Genomic DNA, 9,737 nt, shown 5'->3' with positions numbered 1-9,737 from the left:
CTCCCTATTCCTGCTGTCGACCTCTGCAACATGGTCTTTATACGTGGTTTCTTTTGAACAGCTCTTCCTTGGGAGAAGGACTATATAAACCACCTTTTGCTGGATTTGTTGATGTTGATTTAACTGACAAGAAACTTACGCTCAGGAGTTTGGTATGCCCCTTCCATTATCTTGCTTGAAAACTATCAGAGGAATAGCTATCTTAACATGTTTTCGGCTATGATGACTCTTTCTTTGCAGATTGATCACTCTGTTGTTGAAAGTTTTGGAGCTGGAGGACGAACCGTCATCACATCCAGGGTTTATCCGATCATTGCAGTCTTTGACAAGGCTCACTTGTTTGTGTTCAACAATGGACGCGAGACCGTCACTGTAGAGAATCTCAACGCTTGGAGCATGAAGGTGCCTGTGATGAATGTCCCCGTAAAGAGCTGAACGGGGAGGATTTATTTTTATATTTTTTTCTACATCAGTGGATGATGAGAATTATGGAAATGAACTCGAGCTAAGAATAAAGTCATTTCAATTCTTCCATTTTGATTTCTCTTCTATCATAAGAAGATTAACACCACCGCAATTTGGTGGAGATACAGAAAGCAACGTGAAGCACAAATACAAAATAATAAAGATACAGTACTAACCATTATATCTTTATTATTTGAATATTTTTGAAATTGTCTCATACAATTTAAGAGGAATAAATAAATCTTCAATATACTCTATGAGTGGGATAGTGTAGCAACATCATAATCCACAACCCAATATTCATTGTCAAATTAAAAAAAATTCAAGTACTTAATCAAGATCTAAGATGTGAGGTGCTCAACTACACCCTCCTCGTTATGTGGAATTTTATTGCGTCGTGGTTTTTACTATGGTTTCATCTATGGGTGTGACATTAATTATTGGTGGTGGCTGTAGAATTCGTTTCCTTTTATTTTAATTTATCTTCTCCTGGATTACGGAGATTTAAACTCCATGCTTCATCAATTCAAATAAAGGGTTTCAAAAAAAAAAAAAAACTATCAAACTTTAAGAATACATCATGATTGGTCAGCTTTTAAATTTACTTTTCAGAAATAGCTAATTCAAGTGTCATAAATTTTAAAATTATTAAAAATTTATATAGCTATTAATTTTAAAATTTCAAGAAATTAATTGATATATATATATAAACTAATTTAGATATCCATAATTAATTAAAAAAGAAAAGAATTTACTTCACATGCATTACATGCATTAGTAGATGACATTACAAAATACTTATAAATAAGATTTTTAATGGTAAAAATATGAATTAATTAAGTGTTCTTAGAATTACTTTCCTTTCTCCTAGTGAAGGAAGGTGATGGCTTGGTTGATACTCGTGATACCTAAAAAAAATATTTTTTTTTTGATGAATTTGAGAAATAAATGTTATGTAAAAAAATAATATATGTGTATTAAAAATAATAATTATGAACTACTTTTTACTAGAGTTTGGATCCAAACCAATGCTTTCAAAGTGCATTCAGGGCTTCAGGCTCGGGTAAAGTATAAAGTATTTTTCTAAAGAAATATTAATAAACATTGTTCCATCGTTAACCTATCAAATTAATTATGTATTCTGGATTTTATATATCACCTTCGACTACTGATCGTGAAGCATTATACTAACACATCCACACTTCCATTCTCAAAACAAAGAAAATGGCAGCTGAAATTGCAGATTCTGTTCATGACCGAATGGAAGACGTCAATCAATTCGATAACTCTAAAATGGGTTTCAAGAGCCTCTCGGATTCCGGCATCACTATTCCATTCCTAAATTCTTCGTTCACTCACCGGTAGTTCTAGCTGATCTAAAGGAAAAACCATTTGATCGATCAAACCTCCATCCCAAATCATTGACCAAGTCAAAGAAGCTACAAGTGCCTTGAGCTTCTCTCAAGTGATCAATCATGGTATCTCTCAAAAAACAACAATTGAATCAACGATCAAATCTTTGAAATCCCTCCATGAGCAATCACATGAAGTAAAATACAAGTACTATGCGATGATCGGATACGTGGTGCTGTAAATCTTGCAAGCAATAACGATCATGACCTTAAACGGGTATGGACGAGCCTCGTGGCGGCCGACCCTCAGGACACGACACAAAGCATGTAGAAAAGAGGTGATTGGATAGCATGGGTGTGCTGCAGATTCTGGCTTGATTCACAGAGCTAAAGCCTTCTTGATAGGACTGGGACGTTCAGGGCCGGAATATATAACGGGAAACAAAAGGTTGGGTCATTTCGATCATTGCTGTCCTTATCAGCTGGATCCATGTAACAGTGGGATACAGATTCTACAATGATGGCAGAGTTGGGGTGGAATGAAATTGAGGGGTGCGGTGCAGGTGAAGCATGCGCATGATGAGAGGGTGGATGCCATACCTGTCCATGGCAGGTTGATTATCATCAATGTTAGGGTCTTTCTTCAGGTAATTTCACCATCAGTTATCCGTCAATGTTGATTGTTAGTCCCCTTTTCCTTTCAAATTAGAAATAATATTTGAATTATGATTTTATTTGTGCATCATTTATTCGGTCAAAATCTGATTTTGATTCTTAGAAAAAATCTAATCTTGCTTAATTTATAATATTTTATGTTTTTTTCTTACTGATTGGGCTAATACCAGTCTCAATTAGTATATCTATAACGCAATCTGAGCGCATTCATTCATGATTGCATTACAAAAAATAAAAGTTGTAATTCAAAAGTCTGAGTGAATGAATAAACTCTAGATACGATTTTGACCCGAAACAAACAATCAAACGTATAAGTGTTTTTAACATGTTTTCAATATAAAAAATTAATTATAAATAAAAAATTTAATGGATATATTTAATTAAATAATTAATAATTATATATACCAATAAAAGTAAAAAAAATGTTTATATTAATTAAGAGCTAAACTAGAAAGTTAAAAAAAAATGTAAATTAAAAAATTTAATTTCTAACATGAGCAATGACCAATAAAAAAAAAAAAACAATGTGTGCAAGCTTGAACTGTTTTTTGCCCTTTTTTATTTTATTTTATTTTTAAATAAAAATAAATAATGTATCATCTGTTTATCAATTTTTGACCATTGAAAAAGTGGTTAGAAAAACGAGGTGATATTTTTTTAATACAAACTTTATTTTTCAATTTATTTTCACTTAAATATATCAATAAATCAACTCAAAACACACCTAAATTATTTTAAAAATATAAAATCAAATTGAAAATAAAATCTTTCTCAATCTCGGTTTACCTTTTCTGACAACATGCAAGGCAAAAAACTCCTATTGAAACTTCTTTTATTAAATAAAACAAATTGGCAACAAAAATTATCTTTTTTGTAACCTGAACGTGGTCAACCGGTGATTTTTTTTTTTTACTACTCTCTTTATTGCTTTATGAGATGAGAATAGAAACTAAAATAAATGAGGAAAATAAAGTTTTAGAGCAAAACAAAACTATCAAAACCTAAATGTATTGTGATAGGAGAAAAGGAAAAACAGTACTAAAAAGGACTTTTGGTGCAAATTTTAGATTGACCGCGTGATTTAGCCACGTCTTGCAATTTGATCATCTATCCTTTAATTGTGTTTTTCTATAACAAATCATAAAGAAAATTTGAGAGGGTGGCGAAGGTCTGGAATGGAAACCGACGGCGTGTAGAAGATGAGTGATTAAGAGAGATCGTTTTGAGAGAGGGAGGGAAAGTATTGCTGTTTCCATTTGTAATTAATCACAGGAGGTAGAGGTTTCTTTTCTTTCTGTTGTTTATCTTTCGAGTGTCAGCTGATTGTTGTTTATCTTCCAGGATGTACATACTTACACCTAGGATTAGGATTGTCTTCTGGTGCAACTTGTCTATTGCTGAACGAAATAACTGGTCACGACATACCTCAAAAAGCATCGCCGCAGCATGGATGGTGTAGAAGCAGCCAGTTTTACTTGGTATCACACCTCAAAAGAGAGGGACCGTGGCTAACAAGGCTAAGTATCCCCCTCTACTCGACCATAATAATCTTGTTCCATGATCAGGAAACGAGTCGTTGTTATGTCAGATCATATGTTAACTACTATGCCACCAAAACAGCTGCATTTCCTCCACAAGGGTGTGTCCCCATTCCATTGATACAAACCGAACATCAAATCTGCATTTTACAGGATACTATATGAAAGATGATTGCACAAACAGGTTTCTACAAGTCTAACTTGCCAGCTTCTTACATAACGGCTTTTTTTGCTTTTGGACGCTCTGTTGGCACCTTTCTCAATGGTGCATTTGTCTGCGAGAGAGAATGTTTCACCAAGCAATTTCTTATTTTCTGATAAATCTAGTCATAAACAAACTAGAAAATTAATTATTACATTTCCAAGTATGAAGCTGTTGACCACCCTTAATCAAATGGATCAAATCGCGGGTCATGTTCACTTGCCATCACCATCCCAGTGCACAGGCATGTAGGGCACATCACCTAAATTTACATTGGAAAATGTTACATTATAAACTTGGTTTGGTGGGAGAAACGGTGAGCGAGAAAGAAATAAAAATCATAATAGATCAAAATTAACAGCTACTTGCAGTCGTCACATTATGTGCTCATGTACATGCACCGAGCAGTGAGCAACATATAATTGTTGCAGTTGTACCAGCTGCTAACATTGGCAACAAAAAGAAAGGCAACCGTGCCCAAAATTGAAATTCAATTTGCAATATTTGCATAGTCACAAGCTTATTATGAGCTAGCCATAATCACAAGGTGAATGCTAAAGATCTCATGCAAAATACAGCATAAAAGTACTGTCACCAAATCGCTACTATAAGTAGCTCCTACTTATAGTTTGATGAAGTGCAGTACTTAAAATTGAAAATGCCACGAATACTTCATTTAGAAGTAGCTCCTACTTTCCACAGAATTCTTTACCTTTCCTGCACCAGAGCAGTTTGGACACCTTTGAGTCGCGGGCACTCGTAATGGACGATCAGAAGCACTAGTTAGTGAAATGGGATCAATGCTCAAGCAAACACCACTAGCAGAACACCGAGCACAGGCCAAGTATCCTGTTCATAGAATGATGAAAAAAAAATTCAAAAAGAAAAGCAAGAAATGAAAATACCTTTTCTTGTTTCCCCTTCTTATTTCAGGGAACATTTTCAACATTTACGAGTAACAGAATAATTGGCTATTCAATTAAGTTATTGAAATCACTTCAACAAACCAAAAATATATCATTTATTCACCACAACAGATTCAGGTCTCGCTCAAGTGGATACAATTTTGTTCTGTTTATATTACTATCATAGTTTTCATCTCTTTGATCTACCCGTCATTCAAGTGTTAACAACACTCAGGAAAAATAATATACTACTTAATTCAGCAGAGGGAATCCAGAGTCTATTTGACACCAAAATCATATCATCACAACAACTCGATACATACCAGTTCCATGGCAATATTTACACCTTTTCTTCTCTTGCTGCTCAACATTGTTAACTTCAATTAACATCAAGGATGAAATGACACCCACTGCCCCACCTACAAATGATGCTACAATGGGATCGACCATACTGAATTCAGAAATCAAGAAGTTATGAGCGTGATCCAAAGATTCTTATCAAAACAAACATGTAGCTGACTGGCTAAAGTTTTGTTTGCATCAAGTTTTAAATTTCTAATGGGGAAATGCTACCTCAACTGCAACGGTAAATGCATGCTGCGTATGAAATCCTCGTATGAGGTGCCCCCAAGACCTAATTTTAGTTCCAACTGCCATGAAACATATTTCAGCACAAACAAGTCATTATGAAGAATTTGAAAGACATCAAAGCAATTCAATATTCACTATAGAAACTCACAATGTTAGAGAAAAATAAGTAGATGTAAATGACCATCCACATATGAGACGACCATAGACTTCATTCAGCTAATTAGTTAAGGTGGGTAAGGATAAAGGAGGAGAAGATAATTTTCCAGCCAAAACCATGCACATTCTAGCCAATTAGCATTATTTTTTGGTCAAATACACCTATTATCATTCTCTCCAAATTCTTGTAACCCTCAACTTTGTATTACTTATTTACCGTGCACATCGGGCGGACAACACCCTAACCAGACAACTATATGTTAATATCAGCTTCTAATTTTTATCCTAGCTAATCAAACATTTGTCATAAGCCTATACTCATAGTGCCATCTTGCAGAAATTTTAAGGTTGTTCTTCAGTATACTAAAAGACTGCATCGTGCATCAGCTCCTTAGATTTTATTTTTGCCTTTAAACCAACTATCTAAAGTTAATAGATGCTCACATCAGGACTTAATCAAACACTTGAATGACTTGCTGCAACCAGATCTTGTTCCCATCTCGCACTCACATCCATATGCACCAGAACCACCTTTGAGCTATTCTAACTATGCAGTGATATAGATCATCATGAAAAAGAAAGTCGCTTTTCAATGTTTTCCTGGGCCACATATACATATGAAAAAAAAAATATATATCTTAAAGGTGTAAATTGGAATAAAAAGGCTCCATGTATAAGGTATCCACGGTGCAAAACTTTATCAGAACCAATAAATATCAAGCAATTGTTTACAGCAACTATTCGTGTTTTCAAGAGAAAGAACTTACAGTTGGAGCAATAAGACCACCAAATAAAATAATTCCTGATATAAAAGAGAAGCTTGTCAGGTAAAGCTGCCTCAATGTCTTCGGTGTCTACTTCAAAACAAAAATCCCCGTGGTAAGACAAAATCACAAATTCAAGTCTTTACTTAACATTTTAGTAAGGATGCGAATCAATTAAAATACAAACAAGGTGTTCTTCTCTTCTCCAAGGAAATTATTGCGAGATACAATACTTTTCCGGTGTGTGCATCTATAGGGGTTGCTAGTATTAGTATATGCTTCATTTATCAAGTGCATGTCCAAAGCTAAAGGACAGGGTTTGTTTGAAACTGACCACATGGGGAAGAAAAGGAATTGATGACGGCATATCAGGCATCTCATCTGCATCTTCCTCGCCACTCTCATCGACCACTTTCAGGTTCTTTATTCGCTGCTGCACCCTTAGTCTCCTTACCTAAAAAAAAAATCAGATTTACACCACAAAAATAACTACAGTACACAAAAATAAACCAAACCCAGATGACATAGCAATTCAATTCAGAACAAAATAAAAAAATAAATCAGAATTTAAAATGAAAAACTTCATAACAAAAGAAGAATCATAGAAAAGAAAAACCTCTTCCATGAGTAGAAAAATCTTATTACGCCTGCTCCTTATGTTGTCCTGAATTTCTTGCATCTGCATTTGAACAAAATCCTGAACTGTCTCTGGTCCTTCTATAATGCAAAAATTGCTGCAAGAAACAAGAAATTGACATGAGCAAACAATTTAGCAAAAACCCTTAATTCGTTTTTTATTCTTTTCTTTTAATCAAAAGATTACTGTGAAAAAACAACCAATAACAGGCGTTTAGAATATGCTAAAAAGAGAAATGAAATCAACCTGGAATAGTTATCATTGGAAGGAAGAGAATCGGAGGAGTTAGCAGGAGGAGAAGAGCGGAGAATTCGACAAGGAGAGTTGTCGTGTTTGGGTGATAAGAAGCTGAGTCTTGGATTTCCATGTGAGAGAGATAAGGTTTTTGAGGAAGTAGGATTTGGAGGAAGAAAACGGTGATGATAGGAGCAAAGATAAAAGGTAGCCATTGTAGCGTTATCCTTGGACTAGCTCATTACAAAGATGGATTTTGGCAATTTGATAGTCCTCCCTTTTTCCTTTTTCTATATTTGTTTCTTGCAAACGTCGGGGAGAAATTGAGTGGGTTTGGTGGCGGTGGAATCTAGCAAGTAGAAGAAATCCAGCATCTAGAACAAAACGAGACAAGACACAACTAACGTTAAGGACTCAAGTGAAGTTGTAAATTTCTTAGAAAACTTCAAATTAATCTATAGTGCATTATCCAGTCATAAATTAACTCCCAAAACAAAAACTTTTATCAATTAGGTCCGAAGTGCTTCCAAGTAGACGTGTTAAAGAATATAGTTTGGTCAGATTTTAACTCATAATTATATCAAACTTAACTTTCGATATTTTATAAATTATAAATATAATATATTCAATTTTTTAAAACATGAATGGATTGGGCATGTTGAATAGAGCTAATTTTTTTGTATGGATATCATATATATCTATAAGTTTGAGTTTATCTATAAGTTTGAGTTTATATTATTAATATATATATATATATATATATATATATATATATATCTATAAGTTTGAGTTTATATTATTAATTTTTATAGATTTATATTTGTAAACGGACCGACAACATGGATTGCAGGTGCTTTGACACCCTTATTATTAGGTCTAGTTTTTATACCTTACGCTACTATTAAATTCTAGTTATCTCATCTTTTCTAACAATGTTATATTTTACATCACAATTAAATTATAATTACCTCCCACCTCCAATAAAGAGATCCACTAATAAGAACTTCAAAGCTAAAATATTTCTAAATAAAATAAAAATAAATATTCAATTTCTAAATTATTAAATATTGAAATACAAAGAATATAGGGTATGCGGGGTCGAGTTGGGTCGAGTTGATCAGATTTCAAAACTCCCGACTCGCCACCAAACCCTGGTATTTATTTATTAAGTTTTTTTATTTATAAATAATATTTAGATTATTCAACTATAACAAATTAAATTGAATCAGATAAAATAAATATTATAAATTAGTTAATTTTTTTAAACACCACTATTTTAAAAGGTTTTTTAATTAGAATTGGATGGCATGGAGTGAAAATGGTCAGGGAAGAAGTGAATAAGAAAAACCATTTGTCATTATTTTGGAACCTGGAAATGGAATACAAGTAACCTAAATTGGTTTGGAAATTCAAATACAATTCTTAATCTATGAAAGATTCTATACACAAAACTATATTCGATAAATAATTTTAAACACTATTATTGTCAAAAATTAATTTTTCATAGTGAAAAAATTATAAAATCTCATATCAATTAGCACATAAAAATATATAAAAGAATTACATAATAGCATACATAGAATTTATATATTTTAGTAACTTAGATTTGCTTCATGAATAAGAAGATCACATAAATTTACCATGATAAAGAAAAAGATTACAATGTTTTACGAAAAAATATTTTCTCATTTAAAATTTATTTATTTATTAAAATTAATTTGTAATAAGATTTTACATGTATATAAAATTTATTGAATAAAATAAAAAGAAAAAAATTACTATAAAAGACTATATATATTAAAAATATTATAAAAAAATACTTAATTTATATGAAACATAAAATAATTACAAATGAATGGTATTAATCTTCCAAAATACTAAACACATCTAATTTAATAAAAAAATAATAACTATTTAATAAAAGCTAAACCAGCCTTTTGATATGCTTTCACATCACTAGCACACCCTCGACAGGTTTTAAACTTTAATAATTCTTAATTAATATAAAATATTAATTTACTCATCCACTAATATGCTTAAAATGCAAAAAGCAACATGAAAAATCCAAAAATAACCCCAGAGCTAGCCTAGGTGTTTTTTATTCCGAGGGGAAGCAATGAAGGTATTTTACCTTTCTAAAAGAACAACAGAGAGAAGACCTTTGCACCCTCACTGATAAATAGATTCCATGGAAAAGCCTGTTGCGCGCGCGTCTGTG

At 32.7% G+C, this 9,737-nt stretch overlaps 2 protein-coding genes across 3 annotated transcripts in view; one reads left to right on the top strand and one right to left on the bottom strand.

Moving 5' to 3' along the window:
- Positions 1-794, top strand: part of CWINV4 (cell wall invertase 4) — a 5,112-nt gene extending 4,318 nt beyond the window's left edge. The window contains exons 6-8 of one of the 2 annotated variants that reach the window (XM_011005910.1): positions 62-152; positions 241-480; positions 670-794. In XM_011005910.1, coding sequence (XP_011004212.1) covers positions 62-152; positions 241-435 — 286 coding nt within the window. In that variant the 3' untranslated portion in view covers positions 436-480; positions 670-794. Of the gene's footprint in view, positions 1-61; positions 153-240; positions 535-669 lie in introns of those variants that run through there. The other variant, XM_011005909.1, reaches the window with a different exon arrangement.
- A 3,323-nt stretch (positions 795-4,117) lies between these two features.
- On the bottom strand, positions 4,118-7,898 carry LOC105110753 (chaperone protein dnaJ-like protein). Its single transcript, XM_011005908.1, has 8 exons — positions 7,532-7,898; positions 7,265-7,382; positions 6,983-7,102; positions 6,652-6,738; positions 5,711-5,787; positions 5,461-5,588; positions 4,945-5,081; positions 4,118-4,494 (listed from the first exon to the last, which is right to left on the bottom strand). Exons 1-8 carry the CDS (start codon positions 7,732-7,734, stop codon positions 4,417-4,419), a joined length of 948 nt encoding a protein of 315 aa, XP_011004210.1. The 5' UTR covers positions 7,735-7,898; the 3' UTR covers positions 4,118-4,416.
- Between the last annotated feature and the right edge of the window lie 1,839 nt (positions 7,899-9,737).

This window comes from Populus euphratica, unplaced genomic scaffold, assembly GCF_000495115.2.
Source record: "Populus euphratica unplaced genomic scaffold, PopEup_1.0 scaffold262.1, whole genome shotgun sequence".
Taxonomy (NCBI): Eukaryota; Viridiplantae; Streptophyta; class Magnoliopsida; order Malpighiales; family Salicaceae; genus Populus; species Populus euphratica.
Note: the sequence above shows the minus strand (reverse complement) of the source record. Positions and strands in the feature narration are given on the sequence as shown.

Excerpts from the sequence above, each read along its gene's own strand:
- LOC105110753 (XM_011005908.1), bottom strand. The coding sequence starts at position 7,734 with ATGGCTACCTTTTATCTTTGCTCCTATCATCACCGTTTTCTTCCTCCA. Across the intron at positions 7,103-7,264 it reads TTTTTCTACTCATGGAAGAG|GTAAGGAGACTAAGGGTGCA; the intron begins GTTTTTCTTTTC and ends TTTTTTTTTTAG. Across the intron at positions 5,788-6,651 it reads GTGGTCTTATTGCTCCAACT|TTGGAACTAAAATTAGGTCT; the intron begins GTAAGTTCTTTC and ends GTTTCATGGCAG.